Below are 27,569 nucleotides of genomic sequence, written 5' to 3' on the forward strand. Positions count from 1 at the left end.
TTACAGTGGATTCATTCTTCTCATCTAACTCTCTTAAGAAAGTGTATTTTACCGATATGTCAAATAACTATATATTTGTAACATGCAAACAATTTGCTTAAAATTGCAAAGTTCTTATGATGAGAAAATGTTTAATCCCTGGTGTAGAGAGAAAGACACGGGCAATGATTCTCTTGCCCAAGAACCTTAAAGAACCTTGATGCTCTGAAGGGAGAACGAGAGACTGCGAGGTAAACAGGTCCATCCTTATCTACTGAGGCAGGAAATGACATTTGACATGTCAGAGGGTCAGAATTCCTGAACAGACCGCTTTACCATTACCGACTTGATTAATACTGGTGCGGTGGTGGAGTAAAGAGAAAAAGAGAGATGATAACAAGGGAGAAAGAGGGCAGGAGAGGTGAAGAGGAAAACAGCTAGAGAGACAGACTTATCTCTTGCTTGTAGCTTGTATGCACCTGCACCCTGACAGCTTTTCAATTGACTGAGGGCACACATTCTCCCCTATCTTGTATCTCCACACTCCTTCACTCCTCCTCTCCATTCCTATCACAACCAGGAAGAGAGGGTCCTCCATATGCTAGTACTCACTCTGTCTCTCGTAAACATTAAAGTAGAGGTAGAGTACTTCATTTCTCCCAATGCCTCTCACTTTAGGGCTGTGACGAATGTCATTTTTTCACATTCATTGAGGTTGAGGTTGTTGAATGAAGCTTCTCTCTCTATATATATATATATATATATATATATATATATATATATATATATCCTAGAATCAAATCCTACATTTCAATAAAGTGATTCACCAGATTAAAGTGGCAGTAGGAAGAATATTTTTGGCATCATTGGGCAAAAATTCCTTAATAACCTTTCAGCATATTGTAATTCAAGTGTTCTGAGAGAAAAATAGACTTCTGCACCTCCTCATGGCTCTGTTTTCAGGCTTTAAAAAATCTAGTCCGTAATGAGAGACTTTGACCAATCACAGGTCATTTCAGAGAGAGAGCGTTCCTATTGGCTGTTCATTCAATGGAGACAGCTGTCAATCACTCGCAAACTCCGATCAAACGGTCAAACTAGGGCTGCGCAGATCAAATATGAATCAATATTCTGTTACTGTTATGAGAAAGTTTATGACCCGGCCACCATGTTGAGTTGAAGAAATACCAAGCACCGCCCACCAGCCGGAGCTAACTTTCTCATTTTACAGCTAAACAGTACACTACAAGATGTTTCTGAAAACACTTTATTTAAAAAGTAGGCATTACAGTAGTAGAATATTAATTCATATTTGATCAGCGCCACCTAGTTTGACCATTTGATCTGAGTTTGCGATTGATTTGACAGCTGCTCAGAGACGGCAAGGCTCAAGCTCGGCTCTGATTGGTTGTTTTCCTCCGGTCCGTGAAATCCTGCAGATGCCATTAGGAGCACTGGAGGACACTGGAGGACACAGAGGCACATGATTTTTTTTTTCAGATTACCTGTCTAATGCACTACTGTCAGGATATAGTGACTGTTTTACAAAAAATATATATTTTTTTAAATCATATTTGCTCCAATTCTGCCAACTGCTGCTTTAAATGAGTTTTTGTTTTTTTATGAAATCAAATTTCTTTAACGAATATAACTCGTCAGTGCGTGCCTCTCTTTGTGTGCTGGCTGCAAGAGGGAGAGTAAACCATTTTTTAAAAATGTTTTTGAAAGGCTAAACACCAACAAATATGGATTGAAGCAGAATATTTTGTTAGATAAAAACATTTTGCGAATTTTGGAAATGATCGCATCTATCTTTTTTCAATAAAAGTTGACTTTTGGACTTTACAATGCTCTGGAGATATTTGAAATGTTTGGATCAAATGTGTCGAAAACAATCCTACGCAAGGCTCGAATTATTTGGTACAGCCCTACTATTTGTCAGCTCTAACATCATCAATGCTGTATTAGTGAATATATTTTCTTTTAGGTGTCTTTTAAGTAGCTCTAATGAATATGCATAGCTTCTACAAGAAGAAAAATTTCAATGACCTCCACTTGAGTCCATTTGATAACCTCAATGGCATACCTGCTTTAATACTTTTCCCCTTTCCATCCAAATCAGGCGGCTACATGTAACGGCTCTTCTCAAACAGCCAGTTGAAATGTTTTTGAACCACGTTTTTGGTTGGCTAATAAAGCACAACAGTGGCCAACTATTCTGCCTTTTAACTTGGACTCTGGACTTTGCTTGTTAATGTTTCCAGCCTTATCGCTGAGTGATCTCCGTAGGCTGGTATCATCTGCCACAGGCTGGGAGGATCTGGCAAAGGCCGGCTATTAAGGCTAGTTGGACTACTACTGTAACAGACAGCTGGCCTTGTTAAAATGCCTTGGAAACTGACCGGAGCGGTTTGACGTGGGTATCTGCCTTGTCCGTCTCCGTCTCGCTCTCATTCCATTACTTTCAACTCTGAAGAGGAGGCTGTCTCCCTCACTCTCTCACACACAAAATGCATCTCGACTAAAAAGACAACGGTTTCCAACCTCGTGTCTCTTTCACTCTATATGTAATTCCACAACTAGGTAGAGCCTGTCAAGTTAGCAAATGCAAAACGTCTTTGCTAAGTGGTCATCAGTTATGCGTAGCAATCTCAATGTAGAACTGTCCAGAACGGCCTGCTGCCACAGTCCACTGATAAGAGGCGTTCTTTTTTTTTTGTGTGACTCCCCACCACTTATAAAGCTAAGTAGCTGAGCTAAACTATTACAGAAACCTGTTTCAGTTAGTTTCAGAGCTATTGACTAACTCTTGCTACAAGATTCTGTCTCAGTTTGACTCCCAGTACCTGTAGTCTCACCCAGGTACTGTACACTGGAGGGTTAGGGTGTTCATATGTACAATATCAATCGGAGACCTATTGGTGTAGACTTAGAGTCAGACTTAGAGATGAAGATTAAAGCTACTGATGCAAACCTGAGTCTGATTGAAGTCACATGTCCAATCAATAACTAACCTGGCAGAACCTCTGGTTCCTAAAGGCCCTTTGGGGGGTGACAGTTTGGGGCAGTCAACGAGCGTCCGTCGTCCTAGTTTTTGCGGTGTCTCCCACACTGTCGGCTCCAGTCTGCCCGTGTCAGAGGCTTTTGGACCGATTCAGCATGTTGAATCGGTGGCAGAGCCAGTCGGTGAGAGAAATCACTCTGATTGGCTGTTCAGCTTAAACGGATCGGTGCACGAGAAGAGAAACAGAAGCGAGGAAAGCAAGCCAACGAGTAAAGTGGAGGATTGGGGGATTGGGGGACAGGGTCAACTAGAAGTATGTGGTTAATAATTGGTTTATTCTTTACATTTAAAAGGAATTTTGCTCTGTATTTTTGTATTTCATTCACTTGCAGTTGGCATGTATTGTATGTACACCATATGTCCGCATGTATTATTTGTGTTCTTGCTTCTTTCCTGCACAAGCTGTGAACAAACATTGGAAGTGGACACTATGTATTGGACAAGATGCTTCATTGGTGGACTGTAGTTGACCAAAAGGAGATATTGACTCGTTGTTTTAGGATATAAAAATAGAACACAAATGTATGTTTTATTAAATATTAATTGTATTCCTTTTCTCTTGTGTGTTTTGGTGTTTCTAAAAATATATATTTCACTGTAATTATTGTAAATTTGCACAAGTTGTTGGTCCCTGTGATTGCCATGTATATGGCATAATGTCGGCAGTCTGATAGGCAAGTCATTCCCACATCTTAACTCATAGGATAGGATATGGAAGTTATTGAGGCCATTGAGTTTCGACATTTCAGAGTGCTACAGGTTGCAGTCTTTCTCTGACGCACGCACGCACGCACGCACTGGTTCCCTCAAACCCCAGAGTGCTGGCAGCCAATGCGCCCTTTTTGCTCCAAGGATTAAACTGTGGATTAACACATCACACACATACACACTTATATAGGCACGTATACACACATACAGAGTCACCCACATCAAATTTTACAGTAGCTTTGTTCTACAGATCTGCACTGAGAGAAACTTCCCTCAAACAGTTTACAACATAAAACCAGAGTCTGTCTGAAGTTTCTCAAAGATTACTTAATAGTTTTGGCATCTGAAATTGTTAGAACATGGTACTGACTGTTGTTTAATACATGAATGATTCAAAGTTGTCTATCAATATCCAGACTCTGCCTCTCTATTACTAACACTATATCAGGCTCTCTGCATACTGAATTTTATTCATTCAAGACGATTCTCACATATCAAAGCGCGCTAGAGCAGAAGCTCACCCAATTTGTACACGTTTTCATTTGTTTTAAGGCAAACTTTTAGAAGTCAGCACCAAACTAAAATGAAGATACATGCTACAACTCACCTATTTAGCCTGTTTCACTGACTATAATGTCTCATTTTCCACTGCAAGGTACAGCTCAACTCGACTCTACTCGACTCACATTTGATACCAGGTACTTTTGTAGGTTTCGCTTTCCACTGCAGATAGTACCCCGTCAATGTATAAGGGATTCTTAGCTGATCGGCATAGCAACGTCACATGAAACTTCTGTGAAATCATCTTCAATGCAACACAGCTCTTGCTGGTTCCTTTCATCGGCAACCAAACACAGGAACCTCTGCACCTCGTCTATTGGCCACGGCATGGTTTTACAGGCTGCCATTTTTAAAAATCAAAGTCAAGTGAATAAAAAAAAAAAACAGCCACTATTGATGGTAGCTTGGCTATTTAAAAATGTCGAGTTTGTGCAGGACACGGGACACTGGGTGTTTCTGAAAGTCAAGGACGCTTCCTTGGTAAGGTGGGTCCTTCCAAGTCGGGTCCTAACAGAGGCTAGGCAAGAATCCTTCCTAGCATTCCGACAACACACATACGAACGTTCTAGCTAGTGTGCAGAAGAAATGGCTGTGGTATTTTTTTTTATTTAGAAAAATTCAGTACATTACATTTTCTAGTAAGAATATTGATATTTCATTCCTCAAAACAATATAAACAGATTCAAAACATGTAGGCCTATTAAAAGAAAATTAAATCAACAGGGATTTGAACAATTATTATAATTTACAAACGTACAAATCATACAGTTAGCACGAGGACCATAGTTCACGCCATTTAACGTTGTGGTTCCAAAATTTGAATTATTCCATCATTGCATATGATATGTTTCCCTCCTACTCTAAATACCTATTCAGCACATGCCTGTATTGTCATACTGATCGCATAACATTAAGAAAACCAAATCGATGAGTTTTTGGTGTTTTGTTTTTTTTTCATGACAAAAGCCCCCTCTAGTCGCCACAGGGGGCCACCTACAGTGGATATTCGGTGGCCACAAAGTAACTTTTTGTGGCCACAGGCCATGGTTAATGCCTAACCCTGTCTGCTTGCTAAATTGATCATGAGACAAGATGCGTCAAGATCTGGAGGGCTTAAATTTCCCTGGAGAAACCCTGTACTGAATATAAACTTGGACATGGACTTTTCTCACACAGCTTTGGGCAGAAGAAGACAGATGGCTAAAAGCTATTAACTGTCAATAAAATGAATAGTGTGAGAGCTAGCAATAATAAGAGTTTACACAGCTGAGGTGTATAGACAGTGATGCATTCAGTCCAACTAGGACAGGATGGTACAGAGAGACACTGTGTTCCGTGTGTTCATTTTAGGGTTGTCAATCGATAGGCATTCGATGAAATATTTAATCGTGATTAATCGCCAATTAATCTCACATTTTATTGTATTTAATACTGTTATCAACATGGGAGTGGGAAAATATGCTTGCGAAAGTATGCATATATATATATCTATATATAGATCTATATCTACATATAGATCTATATATAGATATATATAGATCTATATATATATAGCAGATTCCAGGAACAACATCTGAAGCCTCAGTCCAGAAGAGCGCAGTCCTAGGAACAGCTAAGATACTGCGCGGAACCCTCAAACTCCGAGGCCTCTGGTAGAGGTAGAGGACCCGAGCTTGAGAAAGACACCACGATACCACCCCACGAGGGTGAGAGGGAGATATATATATACATATATATTTTTTTTTATATTTATTATTGGAAATCAATAAGCAACACATTACAATGACAAATATTGTCCAGAAACCCTCACAGGTACTGCATTTAGCATAAAAAATATCTTCAAATCATAACACGGCAAACTGCAGCCCAACAGGCAACAACAGCTGTCAGTGTGTCAGTGTGCTGACTTGACTATGACTTGCCCCAAACTGCATGTGATTATCATAAAGTGAGCATGTCTGTAAAGGGGAGACTCGTGGGTACCCATAGAATCAACTTTCATTCACATATCATGAGGTCAGAGGTCAAGGGGACCCCTTTAAAAATGGCCGTGACAGTTTTTCCTCACCAAAATTTAGCTTAAGTTCGGAACGTTATTTAACCTAAAGATCCTGAAGATCCTAAAGATCCTAAAGATCCTACAGATCGATAGCGTTAATGCGTTTAAGAAATTAGTGGCGTTAAAACAAATTAGCGTGAGTGCATTATCATGTTAACTTTGACAGCCCTAGTTAATTTTAATCATAATCTATGCAACCAACAGGAAGTGTAAATTGGCCTCAAGAGCAAGTGAAGACCATTATAGTTTGGCTTCATACATAACTACATATTATCACATGATGATTTCATTTTATAGGATGCTAATTAGTTACTTCTTTTCTTGATCACATATTTAACAGTGACAAATCAAACACACTTAAATGCACAGTAACAGGAGGGCACAACGTCCATCATATCCCTTTTTGGTAGAAAGTCTGATAGCAGACAGTTTTTATGCAATGGTATCGGCCTTTTCCTCAGCAGATATTTTGACTTGCTCTGCTCTACTCTACTGAAGTGAACCATGTTGTAGCCACTGAAGTACACATCAAATAAATCCCATTTATTTTGTATAATTTGACATCATACACACGGACAGACTCTTATCCTCGCACCTTAATCCACCCATTAAAGTAACACTACTGAATTCCCCGGAGGTTAGGGTTAGACTAGATTACAGAATGAATGAGAGCCTAATCCACGCTCCAAAGCCTGTAAAAGCAGTATATAATTGTCCATAAAGGCAGTGCCATACAGGAAGCTCGGATCGTTTTATCTTCTCTGATAAAACGCTCATGGATTTAGAATACCCTCCTTCCCCCTCCACACACACTCAAACACATGTGCAACCTCTCAATGAGCAGAGGATTAGCGGTATGACTGTACGGTATTCCCCAGAGGTAAGATCACCTGGTCTTCAGCATCAGCGCAGATCAAAAACATGTTGCATTGTTTTTAATCTGACTGTAATGCGGGGTCGCATATTTCTAAACTGCTGATAACAGTGTTCAGTCGTGTATGTATGTGTGAGTGTGGGGGGGCAAGCCCAAAACATCTTCTTGTTATCGTCAGGCTTAAAGGTCATATTGCTAACATTTTTATGTAGATGAATAATTAAAATTAAATACATTCACAGAGCTTTTAGAAAGGTGCCAAATAAAAGGCTTTTCTTAAAAATTAAAAGAATTAAAAGAATTAATCATTTTTCAAATTTTGGCGGGTCCAAAATGAATGTTTTGTTTATCTCTGTGCACGATATCTGAAATTTGGATTCCCATTTCTAAAAAGGCTTGTGAGCCAATAGTATAACAACGCTGGTATCACTTGGTATCTCTGGGTCGTCAGCGATCAAGTTGCCAGTTAGTGTGTAAAAAACGGAACAGCAGGCAAAATTCACGAGTGGGATTATTTACTGACACATTTTATATCGTAGAACAAAACGTTAAAAAATCTCTTCAGCTTGTGTTAACCACAGACCTTATTTCAGGCATCTAACTAAAAAACAATTAAAAAAACTCACTGACTTTCAGAAAAAGGGAACCGGAAGTGAAAAAATGCTAACTCATTTCCGGGTTTTAGGACTATGTAGGCCTATAGCAACATGTTGCAAAATGACTTTTACTCTACCATGAAAGATTCATCACTTGACATGACTGTCTGTCTGAGTCTCACTCCACTCGACCATAAAACATGCAGGTTGTGCAACAAACTGGCAACTACTTGTTGTGAAGTGAATGCAATGGAACGGGGGAGGAAGAATGCAACATCTAGTGGATGAATGTTATCAATGTTATCAATTGTACGCGGGAATTGTACCAGACTGTTGGGGCTCTCGAACTGCTGGTCGATCTACGTTCTAACCCTCAACTTAAAGCTTTGGGGAGCGAATGAGATCAGTACAAAGCTAAACCAAGAAGTCGGTCTGTAAACTACCATGGACCTTTACAACAGACTGTTTTGGGAATAATTTCACTGTTTGCCTTAGTTTTTGCTTCCAAATAAGTTTGTGGGTTTCTTTAAAACATGTGTGATCTTCTGACTGCTTGTTTCTTCTTCTTTTTAGCAATGTTGCTATGTCGCACTTGTTGTACGCACTTGTTTTGGTACAGATTATACAAATGAGATAGATATTAATTTGTGAGCGTTAAAGGTACTGGCAGGCACCTTTGGACAGAGCCAGTCTAGTTGTTTCCCCATTTTCAGTCTTTATGTTATGCTAAGAAGCTAACCTCCTAGCTAACAAGGTAGTCTCCTGGTTGTAGCTTCATATTTAACACACAATCATGAGAGTGGTGTCAATCTTCTCCTCTAACTCTTGGCATGAGCATGTATTTCCCAAAATGCCAAGGGAAGTAAGATTTTATTACTATTTATGAAAAAAAAGGAAATATTTCTTCCACATTTATTTCCCAGCAGGAAAGCTAACTAGCATATTTGATATGTATTAGCATATAACATGTTAGCAATGTGCTAGCTAGCATTACGCACATTTGTTAGCCTATGTGTGGTCATTTTGAGTCTGCGCAATAATACTTAAAGTACCTGTTCACAGGTGTATATTTACTGCGTATTTTAAGTCAGGCAACCAAACTGAGGCAGTTTTGAGTATGATGCACGATGTTCTTATTACCCTATAGGAATAATGCAAAAAACTACGAGAACATAATTCAAGTTGTAGTGAAATGGAATTTGAAATTGAAATGTGTTCATGCCAACTTAAGAAAAGCAAAGATAAACTTCACTAACAAGAAGCTGGCCATAAACTAAAACCTGCCGTCAGGGAATGAGGACACACTGAGGGACATACATAAACAATTGCTTATGTTATTTTGTCCTCATCCATAAATACTTGCTCTAGTTATTAGCGGGCCCTGTTACTGGTGTGACATAAAATTTAACAGCAAGTAACGGCCTGGGTGTTTTACAGACTGCGGTGTCAATAATTAGCAGCCTTTTCCCTGGCTGTGGCTCATTATAAGTCCACAGTGAGAAGCGAGGATGGGGAAATAGGGCATTGTTAAACTTGGCTTAATTAAAGCAGCCAATTAAAACACTTATCACATTAGTCAGGTGTGCTCTAGAGAATGTACGCGTTTAACTGGTTAAAAAATTAGGAAAAGAGCAGATCACTATCTATCGGTGCTTATTAGTCTGCTGTGTGCATGCTCGTACATGAACGTGTGTGTGTGAGTTGGTGTGTGTGTGTCAGAGGCTCCAGGGAATAATATCTTCTCACTTTTGGAACTGCAAATTAGTTTGTGAATGTGTGTGTGTGTGTGTGTGTGTGTGTGTGTGTGTGTGTATGTGTGTGTCTCACCTCACGTTTGCTTCCGTCTTGGAGGCGGCTTGGTGGAATTCGTCCTTGCTCTGTTCGTATCTTTCCGAACCCTAAAGGACAACACAGGAAGAAATAAACGCAGAGCATTAGCTGAGACCTTTTTTTTGGATCATTTATTGGCAGTTTTGTATGTTCACAGCATAATCACAATAATCAGATTTTGAATAGCAGCTTCATGCCGTACAACTCTTTGTCCAGTTATGTTCCCATAAATACAACACTTGAGGTGCAACAGGTGTAAAAAATAAATAATAAGTTACTGTCGACCACAAATGTTGACCATGAGAAAAAAAAGCTTTTCAAGATACTCTGTGATCATTCAGAAAGGCATGAGACCTATTTAGATTTTTCTTCAAATATAAGGAGGTTTGCCAAGTATAACAGGACATATGAAGATATTATCACTTTTGAAATAAACAATATTGAGGAATGGGTTTTCTCCGGGTTCTCCGTCTTCCTCCCACAATCCAAAAGGCATGTAGGTTAGGTTAATTGTTGACTCTAAATTGCCCGTAGGTGTCAATGTGAGTGCGAATGGTTGTCTGTCTCTATGTGTCAGTCCTGTGATAGTCTGGAGACCTGTCCAGGGTGTACCCTGCAATCGCCCAATGTCAGCTGGGATCGGCTCCAGCCTCCCTGCGCCCCTGAAGAGGATGAGCAGTTACAGATAATGAATGGATGGATATTGAGGAACTAGGGCTGTCAATCGATTCAACTATTGAATCGCGATAAGCTAATAGTGATTAATTGCTAATTAATCTTACATTTGCTTCTGGTCCAAATCTACCTTAAAGGGAGATCTGTCAAGTATTTAATACTTTTAGCAACATGGGAGTTGGCAAATATGCTGCTTTATGCAAATGTATGTATATATGTATTATTGGAAATCAATTAACAGCACAAAACTATGACAGATATTGTCCAGAAACCCTCACAGGTACTGCATTTAACATAAAAAATATGCTCAAATCATAACATGTCAAACTGCAGCCCAACATGCAACAACAGCTGTCAGTGTGTCAGTGTGCTGACTTGACTATGCCTTGCCCCAAACTGCATGTGATTATCATAAAGTGGGCATGTCTGTAAAGGGGAGACTCGTGGGTACCCATAGAACCCATTTACATTCACATATCTGGAGGTCAGAGGTCAAGGGACCCCTTTGAAAACGGCCATGACACCTTTGTGACAAGCTAGTATGACATGGTTGGTACCAATGGATTCCTCAGGTTTGTGTAGCTTCACATGATACCAGTATTTTCACTCCAGCTTTAAAACGGAGTTGCGCAAGTTAATGTGTTGTCGCGTTAATTTTGACAGCCTTAAACTGGATATAAAAAGATATATTCATTTTTGAAATAAATAATATTGAGGAACATATTCATATATTTGAGCAATGAGTCCAATATTTGAAATAACATTGGTAACAAATATGAGTCTCTCGTGAGAAATGTCTGTAAAAATGTTTTACATTTTTTAAATGTATGTATGGGTTAAACAAAATAAATATAACATGCTTATAAGTGAGCTCCAGAGGTGCAGGTGGGACATCTTTTTTGTTTTACTTTTTGACAGAGCCAGGCTAGCTGTTTCCCCCTGTATCTAGGCTTTACGCTAAGCTAAGCTAATCAGCTGCTGGCAGTAGCTTCATTCACAGATACAAGAGTGGAATCGATCATCTGATGTAACTCTCGGCAAGAAAGCGAGTAAGCACATTTCCAAAAATGTCAAATTATATCTTTGACTTCCTGGAAAACTGTCATTTCATTCATAATTTCAAACAGCACATCTTTAATGGAGACTTCATCCTGCACTGTGAAAACATATACAACATACTTACCACTAAATCACATCTTTTTAAAGTAATCCTACCTTTCTGTCTTCTCCTATCAAATATTCTTCTTCCCTAATCTCATATTCCATCGGTTTACTTTTAGAATGACCAAATCATCTCTTTCCTGCACTGCATTTCTTCATCTTTCTCTTTCCCTCCTCTGTAGCAGCTTCCTTTTCTCCCTGCTATTTTCCATTTTGTGCCTTCCGGACTTTAAAGGATAAACTCCTTTGTGAGTTCAAAGCCGCAACTCAGAATCCCACCTGTAATTCATTATTAAAAACCTGAACATTACTTTTACTGTAAGATGAAGCACACAGGAGACCCCGGGCCAAAATTCACTACCATTCTTTTAACACCAAAACTTACAGTATGAAGGAAAAAGTTGCGAGGTTGTATTTTCATCCATAGGAAAGCTTTGCGATTCCAGCCTCCTCTAGCGAAACTAAAGCTCAGCAGTAACGAGTTGCATTACTCATACATTTTTTAAGGAATCGTGATTTCTGACTTTGCAGCTTCCCCTGGTGAGCCCCAAACTCCAAGCAAGCAGGCAGTGGTATTATGATAAAACAAGCAGCTAATCCACAACAACTGCAGCCTTTCCTCTGCTGATCCCCCTGGCTTAGGCCTTCTAGCACCCAGTATACCCACCTCCCCACTCCCAAATATTTAACCAGCAAACTGTACCAGCTGGGGAGGGAAGGATGACTGGGGGAAGAAAAGAAAGAAAAGGCTAGAAGGGAGGAAAGAGAAGCAGCAGAAAGCATGAAGGTAAGAGAGGCAAGAGAATAGAGAGGGGAGAGAGATTTGTGTTTGAGTGCTTCTGGTTGGATTGGGCTCTGTGTGTAAAAAGTGTGTGCATGTGTATATATAAGAAGGTATGCAAGGTATAACAGGAGTCCTGCCTGTGACATATGTACACTGTATTCATCATACAGTGGCTGTTAAATCTGAATGTATTTGAGGAAAAATGGGATTACACAGCACAAGGCTATACATGGCGTATGATGGCAGGAAGATCATTTCAAATTTCACAAAGTGTTCCTCTCAGGGGCAAAGCAATGCCTTTATTGACAGTGACAGAGATAGTTAAGAAAGGGGAAGAGAGAGGGGATGACATGCAGCAAAGGGCCACAGGTCGGATTCGAACCCTGGGCCGCACTGCTCTACCAGGTGAGCTACTGCGGCACTCTGAAATCTTTTTTTTTAATGCCAGAATCGATATATTTGCTTCATTTGAGTCTATGCAGAGGTAAAAAGGAAGTTACCGCTTTTATTGTTGTAGTCTGAGTTACGTGACGTCGTATCTGTTCCGTATCCGTCAACCAAAACAAACTGCAGCCGGCCACCGCGAGCCAAAAATGAAAAAGTAGAAAACGGTGGAGGGTCTGCGTGGATAGGATCTGCTCCCTCACATTCTCAATCTAACGTGGTAAACACTACACATACAGTTAAGTATGGAAACACTTCCGGTTTCACACATTGCCAGGAAAAGAAGAGCTAGACATCATGGCTAAAGTTGACAGTTGAGACAGTTGTCAGGGCACTAAACCAATGATCTGTTGAGCAAGACTCCATAGTCTAACAATGGCATGTTTAAATCGAAAATTTAATCGAACCGTGACCTCAAAATCGAAAGTCAAACTGAATCTTGACACCCCTAGTCATGGAACACACAGCTTCTCAGCTTACTTATCTTCCTCCATCCCCACTATTAACATCTTGCTTCTCTGGTCCTACCACTGTTCACATCTTCCAACTTTCCTTTCTGTGCTGCATGGATGCTCTCATCTAGGCCAGTTTACAATGAGTAAGCAGATAAGGGTTGAAGTATCTGGCTTGAGGACAAAATCTACAACATTTAACACAACATGGATCAACTGATTGACAGTATTTGGTGCAACTAAAGCTGAGTCATTCAGCTGTAGGAGCTTTGACTACAACCATTAGGCCACCTGCAGCCTATTAACTGCCACTTCCCTATTTCCTACTTGCTCATTATGTTAACTCATTCTCCATCCTGTAGACCTTTCTCACTCTCTCAGTGCCTAAGAGCAGCATGTGCATGGTATAAGAAAAATAATGAATAACATTGCAAATCTCTACGTTGGAGAAACCAATGTTCATTATTTTTAAAGATGGCTATAGAAACTTAAAAAAATATTAACAGAACTGCAGAGAGCCAGGAGAAACTCAACAAGCTTGTTAGCTGTGAAAAGGTAGCAACAGCTGTACTTAACAGTCATCAGCCATCAATAGCCAAACAGATTCCTGCTTCCCTACTGATGATGATTGCAGCCGTTCTCCCCAGCTGTCTACACATGTTTACAACTACCCTGCAACTATGGGATCGCACTTGTTAAATTTGGTACTTGGAGTCGATGGCAAGCTCGAAGGTAATTAGGGAGATTTATTTTTGCTGTTTATTTCTATTGCTGTTGGCTCATTAAAACAATGTAATTGTGTTGAAGCTAATAACCGAACTGGAAACACAACTTGCAAGCTACAGATCAGGATATATAGAGCCTCTCACACAGGCTACAATAGGTCAGAGTAGAGCATTGATAAAGTTGTTCAATCCTGACTGACAGTATGTGCTGTGACTAGGGATGGGTACCTAAACCCGGTATTAAATTGGCAGAGTATTGATAAGTTCTGACATTATCAGTTCTTTTATTGCTACTTTTTAACATTTTGGTGTAATTTTTTTATCTCTCATCCACCGCTGCTATGTTTACACAAGCACAGCGCGCTAGCTCGGTTAATACAAGCTAAAACTAAAGCTGTCTGTATGTAGTCTAACTGTTAAGCTTAGTTTGCCACGTATCTTAAAATTCTTGTAAACTAACTTATCTGCTAGCTGAGACATAGCAGCCCGATCCGGTACCAGTGTTTAATTAATAAGCTGTGTGTCTCATTGTGTGGAAGAGACTGGGATCATTCTTTTATGTGGAAGGCCACATCAGGCTTGACTTAAACATTTATTTCCTAACTTTGTAAAACAAACTTGACAATAAATATATAGTTATAAATTTACTGAATTGTTTTTTTTATTATTAAAATAATAAATCGTACACCAGGAACTTGGTAAAAAATCTTCAAAATTAACAGGAATTACAATTCAGGTGTAAACCTTTTTAATGCAGCAACAAATTGGACAACACTTAAACAGGAATTAAAATTCCAGTAAATAATGTATATAGTATATAAACTGAAAAGATCGGCCCCATTGTCACCGATTCCCGATCAAACTATTTGAGTCAGTATCGGCCCGATATCCGATCCAGCATCGGTATCGGCACATCCCTAAGGAGGACAGAGGACAGGAGGAATGAATGATACTGACTAATTTATTCATTATAACCTTAACTCAGAATATAATTTATTTCATTAGCATTCTAGATTAGTTTCCAGTACGATATTATTGAGTTTATATGGTGATTTGCTGTTGTAAAGATTGCTTTGGCTGCTCTAGAAACATTTAGTTATATTTAAAATATATATAGTTCTGAATTCATTCTTTTTTTAAATAATATATTAAAAAGCAATTATTTAGTAATGAAAAAGAACTGATAAGAGTATTAGTATCAATTAAATCCTAACAATACCCATCCCTAGCCATGACATAAACACAGACATCATGAATGGAAGCAAATACACAGACACTTTCTAAAGCAACTAAAGGCCTAATTTTTGCAGAAACATTGGTCTACAAGTGGGTGGCAAAACAAACTCTCAGACACACACACACACACACACACACACACACACACACACACACACAGGGCGCTCTTTGATCCAACAGTAAAAGGAGCAGTCTTTTAACCCACACACACTCCCACCTCATCTAACCTTTTGGTGTGACCTGAAAGTGGCAGCGGCATTCACCGAACACCACAAAAGAATTTTCGTGTGTGAGCTTCGAGAGATTGATCTGTGTGTGATATTCTATTAAATGTACAGGTATGTACTTTCATTTATCTAAGCATTGTTCTTTGGTCTGTATGTCTGACTGTATATTCTTCTCCTGTAGTGTAGCCATTGAGGGGGTCACAGATGTCACTAATGGAACACCTAGACAGCTAATCGTTCTGACTTACAACTCTGTTAACATTAGCTGGAACCCTTCAGCATTCATATATATGACTATGTAAAAATGACTATTTGTAGTCTTCCCAGAGGTTATTTAGCATCTCAGTAGAATCTCTGCATGGTGACAACAAGACTTCAGCCACGGTTTTACACTTGCAGATGTTTTTGCCTTTGGACAAAGCCAAACTAGCCATTTCCCCCTTCTTCCAGTCTTTGTGCTAAGCTAAGCTAAGCTAGCCATCTCCTGGCTGTAGCTTCATATTGAGCATCCAGATATGAGAGTGGTATCTATTTTATCATCTAACTCTTGACAAGAAAGTTGAATCTGCATGAAGCTACCAGTAACCGTCATCTTTCTATCTGACAGCAGCAAAGACGCACGCACGCACGCACGCACGCACGCATGCACGCACGCACGCACGCACGCACGCACGCACGCACCAGACTTTGAACTGCAAAGCAGGTTAGCTTTCTAGTTTATGGCTCCGTCTTCCAAGCTGTGTTGCACCTTGGCTTGTTGAACAGGTTACAGAGGAAAAGTGCACCTTTAATATCAGTCCGACTTGACAAGTTCATCTTATTACCTTGTTAGCTTTAAGTCCTAGTGAAAGGAAAAATACACTTTCCCAGTTTGAATCTGTGTCCCTGTGTTAATTGTTCATTTATCTCTTGTTATATGCCAAATATATGTCAACAAATCAGTATCAGAGTATATTTTTACATTAAAATCTCTGTCTTTTCTCTTCTGTAAAATGGTTTCAAATGTTTGGTGAAGCATCCTGCACTCAAGGGGGGTTTACAAAAATCATCCAATCAAATGAGACTTCAGGTGAATAGCTAGACACACCGGTTGTATAAAACAGCAATTCACCGTTTGTGGATCGTAGTACTTAATAGATATGGAGATATATAGGAAGAGATGTGTGTTTGGATACCAGTAGGCAAAAACTTCCGAACCAAACCGGCTATGTGTCACTTCAGGGCGGTTAGTACAGCAGATGAACTTTCCCCCTGATCCAACAACAGGTGATGGAGGTGTGTGTGTGTGTGTGTGTGTGTGTGTGTGGAGCCAACAGTCCTCTGTAGCTTCGTATCGCACTAAACTCAAAGCCAGCCCATTTTTTAGCGGTCCAATCAAATGCAAAATATTTGATTGAAATCCCTCTTTTAACTGTACAGCTGTAAATATGTCACAGTACAGAAGCTAAAAACGCTCTAACTTCACTGGGACTTTAAGAACACTGGCTCACATATCCCCGCTCCCTCCTCCACCCCTACTAAAGTAGGGCCAAAGGTTTTGCCCTTTAAAAAAAGATAAACAATTTTGGGCACCCTGGACTTCTAACCCCCAAAAGGCACAACTACACCACACTGTCAACCATCATACCAAATCTGAAGTTCCTAAGTTTAATAGTTTCCGAGTTCTGCTCCAGAAACGAAAGTGTGACACGCGAATGGACGGAAGGACGGACACTCGGAGAGCTTTATACCCCCACGACTACGTTGTCGCGGGGGTATAATAAAAGCAGTAACTTCCTTCTACCTCTGCATAGACTCAAATGAAGCAAATATATCGATTCTGGCATTAAAAAATCAATTACAAAATCGTAAAAAAAAAAAATTGCGATACATAGGTGAATCGATTTTCTTTTCTCACCCCTATAAAATACACAATAAAACACACATTCTGCAGCCAAAAAGTAATATGTGTTAGAGGCAAATTAAAAGTGTTTCAACAACATTCTTCCCCACTACTTTAGACGCTCAATTAAGTTCAATTAAATGATCTGTGTGTGTTTATCACTGTTGAGGAATGTACACAACACTTTCTTGTTGGTGAGGCAACAATAATGAGGCAACTGGAATGGAAGCCACAACTCTGCAATGTTTAGTAATGTTAACTTATTATGAAACTCATATCTTCATCTCCAGATGGGTGCAGCCTCAGTGGAAATATTGCTAACAAGCTAAACTAATAAGCAGATTCGAAGCCCTCTCTGCAGCATATTGAGCAGATAGCTGTTCACGGGATGAAAGCGTTAAACTTTGACTCGGTCTACATGGGGTCCAGGGTGGATTCATTTCCATGAGAAAATGCAACACAGCAGAAAAGTGGAGTTTTCAATACATTTAAAAACAAAAAACAAACTTGAGTTCAGATCATAAGGCAAACCTGGCTCAATCGTGTCAGGAACACACATAGAGTATGTTGTCAGTGTGTGTGTGTATATGTTACTATATGCGTGTGCATGCCATCTTAAATAAGTCCTCTGCCTCTCTGTTTGACCAGGAAAAGGGTACTGCCACTGGCATTATTTGGAGTAAAGCAATGTGTGTGTGTGTGTTTAGCGTGCAGATATTTCTGGCGCACTACGTGGAGGCCCCTGCTGACAGCGTGTCAAGCAACCTGTCAGACTTGGAGGAGGATTATTATCTCTTCCTGTACGCTCTATTTCCACCAGCTTCAGACTATACTTTACTATGAAGAGAACCAGACAGACAGCGAGGGGAAAGAGAAAGGAAGAATTAGGCAGATAGTAAATGGTGCATGTGAAACTAACAAAAGGCATACGCCTACATCAAATAAACGTCACTGCTTTTCCTGGGCAACGGGCATGGTGTTGCAGGTCTTCTTTGTCTGTCAATATTCATGTCTTCTCAATAGAAAAACAGAAAAACAGACTCGGTAATACCCGAATGCTCCCCTCCACCAAGGACAGGGTGGATAGACACAGTACATTAGAGTAAATGTTTAAAGTCACATGTCTGACTGAACAATACCTACATCATTCTGTATTTATATGAAATAACACTCAAAGATATTGAGTTTACCGTCATAGAGGAGTAAAGAAACGAGGAAAATATTCAAATTTAAGAAGCTGGAATCAGAGAATTTTGACTTTTTTTCTTAAAAAATTACTCAAACCGATTAATCGATTATTAAAATACTTTGCAATTAATTTAATAGTTGACCAACTAATCGATTAATCGGGGGCCCTGTCCCTCTCCGCGGGGAGAGAGGACGCAGCAAGCAGCCCACGGCCCATGGCCCACGGCCCCGTTAAGTGGCGAGGTCCAGGTCAGAGCTGCGAGCCACCTTCATCCGGGGCCTTTCCAAGCCGACCTAGAGCCGGTCGTGGTGCACCGCCACTGAGGAAATGTGCCCGGCGAGGGCCAGTCAGCAGCGGGGAGAGATGAGGGGATCCTCCCACTCCGAGCGGCCGTCCCTGACCCGCCGAGTTGAATCCCCCAGGCAGACTGGGCGGACCCCGCCCGTTAAGAAGTCGGTTCATTATGAAATAGAATAGGGAAACACCGCATGACGTGATTGAGTGAATTTGCCTTTACTTGCCATCGCACGACCTGCGATGTGACTACTGAGCATGCGCACGACGCGATGTCGACGCTGAAACTATATATCATGCAGCCCCCTAGACTGCAAATAAAATTACAAACCTTTCTTCTTCTCAATGCATGTTGTCAAATTTGTCATGACTTTTTGTCACATCCCAAACCAGCATGCATGTTAAATGCACAGGGCGACGTAACATAAGCATAGCTCAGTTTGAGAAAACTAAACCTGGAGCACTGAGAACACTTGGAGCAGTCAAACAGACTATAAACCCGAGGCATTATGTGGCTTCTGGTGCGGTCGGCAAACACACTGAGCCTGCAGATAGACACATTAATTTCCCCATTTACATATACAGTACACGTGCACCTGAATATACAGTACGTACGCAAAACACACATCTCTCTCTCTCTCTGTCTGTCTCTCTGTTCCCCACGCACACACACATCTACCCACATAGAGAGGTCTGTCTACAAACATCCTAAGCCCAACAGCAAACACAGCTTGTGCCACCCGTATGTCAGCCTGCCAGTCTTCTACTCCCTCTGCAAACCCAACCTGTTACTAATGAGACTAACACAAATAGCCAGGCATCTGACACCAAGACCTGTGTGTGTGTGTGTGTGTGTGTGTGTGTGTGTGTGTGTGTGTGTAGAGACTATGCACGGAGGTAATAAATGTTTATTTAGGCTGACTGCATGATAATAGAATACAGATTTGTGTTATGGTGATGTAAGCTTGTATGTGTTTGTCTGTCTGTCTTTTAAAGTAGACAGCCACAGAATCATGGGGGGTGGGGGAGGAAAGACAGAGGAAAGAAAGAGAGAAAGACAGACCTCTTTCTCATCTTCTCTTTAGCACGACAGAACCGACATGCCTAGTTTCAAAAAACTTCAGATTTAACCAAACAGAAAAAAGCTTATTGCTTGAGTCAGTGGTTACCAAGAACTCTATCCTCTTATGGTAGTTTATGGCAGACACTAAACATAACCTCCACTGACATGCATATACTACACACACACACAAAAATGATTTATTCCAAACTTGGTTTGAACTTTTCTTTCTGTTAATATTCCAACAGCAATCAGAAATCACAAATGATTGACAAAATGCAAATTAATAGATTTAATAGATATCGATCCCGACCGACTTTATTTATTCAGTTTTAGAGATAGAGTGAAGTTACACATATCATATGAAACTAGAAAACCTAAAGAATCCACTAGCACCATGTCATGCTAGTATATCGGAAAGGAGGCTAAATAACGTTCCAAAGATAGGCAAAATTTTGGAGGTCTCTTGACCTCTGACCTCAAGATATGTGAATGAAAATGGGTTCTGTGGGTACCCACGAGTCTCCCCTTTACAGACATGCCCACTTTATGATAATCACATGCAGTTTTTTGAATGCAGTACAAAAGTGTTATTTTCGACTATTCTAAAAAGGATGTGTTTGAATATACTGGGGTCCCTAAACAGTCTTGGAATTACATAAATTGGGTATCACTGGAAGGCTGAGGCTCTTGTGGATCCAATGAGCTCAATTGTATTAATATGTGATGATAGTCCCCATAGTAGCCATTTCATTGTAGTGAGACCATTTTTTTTTTTTTTTTTTAAACGTGACTTCACTGTATAAAATGCATAGGATAATCACAGCCTCATGAAACTTTACAGCCACAGACTAGAGACCTAGAGCATTCAGAGGATGGACGGCTTTCCTAGGTAGATTGACAATAAGGGGATTTCTGAGCAGTTTCCAGACAGAGGTGCTCCCCATTTAGGGATGTTAATAATTAACCGATTAACCGTTAGCAGACATTAAGAATTTTAACCAATCGGTTAAACGGTTTAAATAAATATTAAAAATCAAATAAAAAGCTGAGCAAAATTCAGAAGAACGGCTCGTCGCTTAAAGCAGAAAAGCTGGTCCACCTTAACAGCACACCTTAAGAGAACCGGTGTTGTTGCTAATGCAACGGCTAACCGCCTTCAGTTTAATCAGCAGGCGGCCGGCGAGACACGGGAGCTTGGCTTGGGTCTTGAGGAGTTGTAGCATTTATTCACCGACAAATAAACTGTACACACACACTGCTACGTTCACAGCTATAACGCCATCGACAACCCCACACTCACCGCCGCCACACACACGAGGTCTGTCGGTCACTCGCTAACGTTACGCTGCGCTGACAAGAGTACGTCAGGCAGACAAACAGCTGCCACCCTCACAGCTAAATGATGTGGTGGAGATTGACTGGGACAATACATGCAGCATCATAGCTGCTACAGTAACTCTTGCAGAAATATCAAAATATCAAAAGTTTTTGATATCAAATCCCAGCATGGCCTTTTTCTGTAGTGTAATGTGGTATTTGGGAGGGATTATTGATAATTTTTTACGAATTCTCGATAGGTAAAAAAAGGTTAAATTTAGCACCGAATCTGTGTAACAAATGGTATCAACCCAAAATTGCTGCAACAACTTATGAGGCATAATAGAGCATGTGGATGGTGATTATATACTTCTATCATAATGTTCTAAAACATTATACACTTTCACAATATATTTCAATGAATTAATTATTTAATGTATGTTTATTTCTAGATAAACTATCTAAACTAGAACAACTTGACACACAGTGCTGAGCTGCATCTCAAATTAATCTTCAGGTTCCCAGCTATCAGATGATGTACACCACTTCTATGTGACATCTACTGTTGACCTGCTATCTCCCCCTAAACACCCCCTGTACCCCCCTAAAAAAGACAAAAACTGGTCTATTGTGGGTCTCAGAGGGTTAAAGGCTGAGTGAGTGATTGTGTATAAAGTCTATGCTCAGCTACAAACGGATGAACCACAATGTAACACTGCAGCGATGGCACTGCAATGTTACGGTTGCCTCTTGTGACTCCATCTGCTCCCACCACTCCCTTAGCAGGACCGGCTTTGATTAGCCATGGTAAGCAGAACATAATACTTTGATTTTACACATAACGTCCTGTAAAAGGTCTTCCCCATCTGAGAACTAGGGGAGTGCTTCCCCCCAGAGAGCCCGTGTAAAGGTCCATCTTGTGCGGCGCCTGGTGAGGCTGAGACTTAACTCACGACCAACAGCTTCTCTACCTTTTCTGCCCGGTAAATGTCAGACAGACGGACAGATGAAAGAGGATGAAAGGGCTTGGAAGGGCTCTGTGGGGAGATGCTCAGGCTGGCCAAAAATCTGTGTTCCCCTTTGAATCTCATTTACAGACAAATCTTGTGCATTGCTTTTACTACAAATGTATGTGTGCACCGTACTTGCTATCTTATTCAGCTGTGGCAGCTAACTAAACTACCTGTGAACCACCCACCATATCAAAGGGATAGTTCGGATTTTTTTGAAGTGGGATTGGATGAGGTATTTATCCATAGTCACACACATAACAAAGTTAAAACCTGGTCCAACAAATGGAGAATCAAACTAAACCCCACCAAAACTCAGCTTATCCTGTTCACCAGAAACAACCAACTCAAACCAACGATCCACCTCACCCTCCACAACACCCCCAAAGAAAACCTTCCCAACTGGCGGGGCATAGGCCATACTGCCTCCCTACTGAGTGGGCTCCTCCTCCATCTCCTCTCTCCTGCCTCCAATGATAACGGCTTATGGATAGAAAAGGGCAAATGCCCTGAGCTATCGACCAGACTCACCAATATACGTTATTTATCCATAGTCAGTGTATTACCTACAGTAGATGACAGTCAGCACGCCCCCAGTTTGGAGAAACAGACAGAAGTACCAGCACAGGAGCTAAGCGATGTACTGCTGTGGACGGGAGCAGCAGCAAATTTATTTTAGACACCTCAATATCAGTGTAAGTGTACGCTATATTTAGAGTATTTTCAGCGCTTTACTATGCCGTCTGACAGTCCTTTCCGATGGGGAACTGAAGCAGTTATCTATGCTCTCTTCAAAGCCACCAGACTCCATTGAGAAATACAGTCATTTTACCTCGCAGGACACAAGAGTTTACTGGTCTACCGCTGCCTCGATCGGTTAGTTGTTATTGCACGACTTTGGTGTTTTAAAGGGTTAGTTCGGATTCACCAAATCCACAAATATTCTAAATATAGCGTACACTTAAACTGTTATTAATTTTTTTAGGTGGGCCTTTTTTTTAAGGTGGCTAAAATACGTCTTGCTGCCGGCCCCGTCTGCAGCGGTACATTGCTTTCCTCCTGTTTCTGTCATCAACTGTAGGTAATACACTGACTATGGATAAGTACCTCAAACAACCTCACAAACAAACTATCCCTTTAATGTGACTGTCACTGTCACAGAGTAGTACTTCTGAGTGTCAGAGCTGTGTTTTTGAGCAGGTGTATTGGACCAGACTCAGACAGCCGATGCCATTCGTGTTGCAAAATTCCCATAATGAGAGTTACAGCACAGACCATTTCTGTCCACCCACTGTCTGTCATAGTGGGACGGCTCAGTTAACATGCACAAATCATGTGTTCACTGTGCCTGCATTTGTGTGATTGTGCAATTGTGTGTATGTTTGTTTGTGGGTGTTTATATATACATATATACATACATATATATATATATACGTGTGTGTGTCCAAGTCTGTAGACATTGTATATGTGTGTATGCATCTATAGTTTTGTGTATACAGTATGTGCAACTTTAGGAATATGTGAAAGCCTCTAATGAAGTCTTTGTAAGCGTTTGTGTGTATGTGTGTGTGTTTGTGTAAATGTTGTACCCTCTTCTCCAGCTGTTCCAGCTGCTCCTTGTAGAAGGCATCCAACGCTTTCAGCTGTGAATCTTTCTTCTGTAGCTGCTGAGCCTGCAAGAGGGCACACACACACACACACACAGAGGAGGGGATTAACACACACTGTGTACTGCTACGTTTTCTCACTATAAAGTAGGAGACTGATGAAGTATACAGTAGTAACGCTGAGGGTTTTTGTTGTTGTTGGTTTTTCAAATATTAGATTTATTTTAAATGTTAGTGATAATCTTGTTATAGCGCTACAACATGATAAGAATATGATGAAAGTGGTTCCCAATCTGGGGATAGAGACCCCCACAAGGGGTCGCATGATAAGTCTGAGGAGGAAAGAAGAAACATGTAGAGTTGCAAAGTGTGAGGAGCAGCTGATTCACATTTTAAAGTTTTCTTTAAACAATAACCGAAAGTGCTAAAATGCTAACTCGTTTTCAGGTTTTAAGACTCATTCCTGTCGTACTCTATGTTACTTAACACAAAAATACAGGCTTCTCCCAAATGATATAATAACTCTATAGGTTTATGTTATGATTATATGTTATCAGGGTCTGAAATGAAGCTTTTTCACTGAACATTTCTATCGGCAGCTCAATTTTTTTGTCTGCCACTTCTGAAATTTATGTAGAACTCTTTAAAATTGTAATAACTGAATCAGTCGTACCAGACAATAAAAATTTGGAATATATCATCCTTAATCCTTAACTATTTTTGATTTAGGAATTGCTTTTATAAACAATGTTTCTTAAAGGTATAATATGTTACATTTGTCGGTTGGTGTTTGTAAAAACACCGCATTTAGAGTTGGCCTGTCTTCCTCCTCGGCTGAACGAGCCAGAGATAGAGAGAGAGAGAGAGAGAGAGAGAGAGAGAGAGAGAGAGAGAGAGAGAGAGAGCAGCGGTCAAGTGAGCTATAGAGTGAATGAAGAGAGGGAGCGCCGTTAGTGAGAGCAAAGCAGTGAATCAGAGAAATTAAAGTTAAGTGGTTACGTTGTAAAGCAAAAAAAAATGCGTAAGGTGGTGCATTGCCGGATTTTGAATCAACATAGCCGAAGTGCAGGCTTCATCCTGTCCTCCAAGCTTGATGTGTGTGCCTCGGTTAAACTGACACCGATAGCAGCACACAGCGGAGGAGAGAGAGGAGCAGGAGAAAAACTGAAGCACATAAAAACACACAGCGATGTAACAAACTCGTTGTTATCCGTCGAATATGGCCACTTTGAATCTGACAGATATAAAAAGTGACTTGTGCCTCAGATCAGAAGCCGAGGTATGTGACAAAGCGGCGGTATTTGACAACCTGAACAGACTGCACACCCTACGCGCTGTTATTGGCTGGGGGTTACACCCCCACGTGGGGTCCAAAGGCTCTTTGCTGATGCCCAGAAACGTCACGAACACGGCAAAATAAGAAGAAATTGAGGGGGGTTGTTTTTATTTATAGAGAGTCTATACATTGTTTTTTAGGACGTCTAGGACACTGCATATTATACAACTAATACAAGGAAAATAAAGCATTTACCCTGTACATGACAGGTGGCAGGTGCTAATTTCATTACTTGTATGTTATATTATGATGTTATGACCAGTTTTAGTTGTTTCAACTTCATTTCAGAGATATCATGTTTTTTTCGTTGGTCTGGCAGATGGCTCTAAATACTAAAGCCATCCAAATCGGATTGCTAGTTTAATGTATTCAAGCAAAAGATTGAAAACAACCCTGGTGAAACGACCAAATATAGTTTTGGGTCATTTGTTGGAACCGGTTGACCTAATGGCAAAACATATCCCTTTTGTCTCTTATTGTTTAATTTAACTAAAGAGAAGAGCTCTGCGATTTAAGGTTTTATCCTTTTACAGGCTATTTTGGATAGAAGGTACTGAACAAATGAGAGATCACCATGTATCAGAGACACATTGTGCTTGGTGCGTTTGCACGTACACACAACACACTGTTCAACGTGAGGTCAAATGTAATAAGCTGATTTTGACCTTCACATCACATGTATGAAATAACATGTAAATATGGAGGGACTGATCTGCCTCAGAGTCCTATCTAATTACTATCATATATGTGTTATGGTACAATTCCTTCCCATATATATATTACCTTGACATCAACATTCCACACAATAAAGAACACATTCATGAATGAAAGGAAGTGTGGCTTAGGAGAAAAACCAATGGATTTCTGGCACAATACACAAAATACATACATACACATACAGTGCATGCACACATACCACTGGTAAATGTATATAGTACAGATCAATGTTAGAATGGCTGGATTAAAACAGGAGTAATACAGTAAGTCTAAAGATATCAACAATCAGACTTCATAGGGGCCTGAATATTCCTACACATTCATATGCATACTACACTCTTAGAAATAAAAGTGCTAACTAGAACCATATAGGATTCTTCGGCTTGTCCTCATAGGAAAACCCTTTTTGGTTCCTGGTAGAACCTTTTATAAAGGTTCCACCTGAAACCCTTTCAGAGGGTCCTATACCCAGAAACCAACATAAAGGGTTATACCAAGAACCATCTGTGAAAGGTTTCAGCCAGAATCCCTTATGAGAGGTTCTACAGAGAACCCTTCTATGGTGTAAATGGTTTCACCTTTTCCACCTTCTCAGGGTGCTTACAAGAACCCCCTTTTATATTCCAAAGGTTTCATCTAGAACCCTAAAGGGCTTTTCACACAGGACACGGTTTGCGCTGCGATCACTGCTGGGTTCAGCGCACATAATCAGCGTTTTGCTCAATGCAGCAAAACGCCGTTGTGGTATAGCGAAGACCATTGGAAATAATATGTTTCAGAGTGCAGTGCTGCCGTTGTTGGGTTCTGTCTGGAAAGGTCTTAAAGGGCCGGGGATGATGTGGTGCAATGCAACCCGCAACAATCATGGTTCACAATCACAGTTTTTAGAGGGGTGTGGGCTGGGAATGCTTTCAACAATCCTTGAAGAACTGTTTCTTCCAAAAAGGGTTCTTAATGGAACCCTTAAGTCTTACTAAGAACCCTTGAAAAATCCTTTCTTCAAAAGCAAATGTTTCTGGGTAGAACCACAGCCCTTCAGGGAGAACCCATTTGGAACCATTATTCCTAAGAGTGTACCATGAGACTAAAAGACACCAAAAAACGCATGCACGCACGCACGCACGCACGCACGCACGCACGCACGCACGCACGCACGCTACCTATACATATATACATAGAAACCCTCAAATTATACCTCTTTGAAAATCTCCATTTTACACCTGCCTTTCTTTCTTCACCCACCCATCTATCCATTTATCTCCATCCATTGTGCCCGTGTTTGCGCTGGCACAGAAAACCATGCCACACGCCATCTCACCACAAATCATATGTTATTTTCAAGTAATTATGAGGCACTGAAGGTGACAAACATACCCATGTGTCCACAAAAGCAGGCACATGCACAGGTGTGTAAAAGCATGCTGACAAACAGGCTCATATGCCACGCAAACACACTCCGCACTGACTGAAAGACAGGAGAGAAAATAAAAACAGCATGTGTGAGGAAACTACACTTGGGAATGAAATGAAAAAGAGGAGAGGAGAGCTAAACGGTGCAGAAAAGAATAGAAAAGACAAAGTGGAATAGAAATTGAAAAATTAAGCTTTCTCATTAGCTATAATTCGTCAGTTTTCTTTTAGAGAGCAATTTAATTCAATAACTTCATTTAAAAGAAGTAATCAATTCTTCGTTAAATGTAATTAACGACTGGATATTGCTTGTGTTAGAGAATTTTACACAACACATATGCATGATAGTAACAAAAAAATATATTTTAT

At 40.4% G+C, this 27,569-nt stretch overlaps 1 protein-coding gene across 3 annotated transcripts in view; it reads right to left on the reverse strand.

Annotated features, from left to right (window-relative positions):
• The window catches only part of chchd6a (coiled-coil-helix-coiled-coil-helix domain containing 6a), a 101,081-nt gene that overhangs the window by 36,144 nt on the left and 37,368 nt on the right, over nt 1-27,569 (reverse strand). For 2 of the 3 annotated variants that reach the window (XM_037772614.1, XM_037772615.1), the window contains 2 exons: nt 23,720-23,803; nt 9,669-9,739 (listed from right to left, as the gene is read on the reverse strand). In XM_037772614.1, coding sequence (XP_037628542.1) covers nt 9,669-9,739; nt 23,720-23,803 — 155 coding nt within the window. The remainder of the gene's footprint in view (nt 1-9,668; nt 9,740-23,719; nt 23,804-27,569) is intronic. The other variant, XR_005207252.1, reaches the window with a different exon arrangement.

The sequence above is a fragment of the Sebastes umbrosus genome, chromosome 6, assembly GCF_015220745.1.
Source record: "Sebastes umbrosus isolate fSebUmb1 chromosome 6, fSebUmb1.pri, whole genome shotgun sequence".
In the NCBI taxonomy this organism is placed as follows: Eukaryota; Metazoa; Chordata; class Actinopteri; order Perciformes; family Sebastidae; genus Sebastes; species Sebastes umbrosus.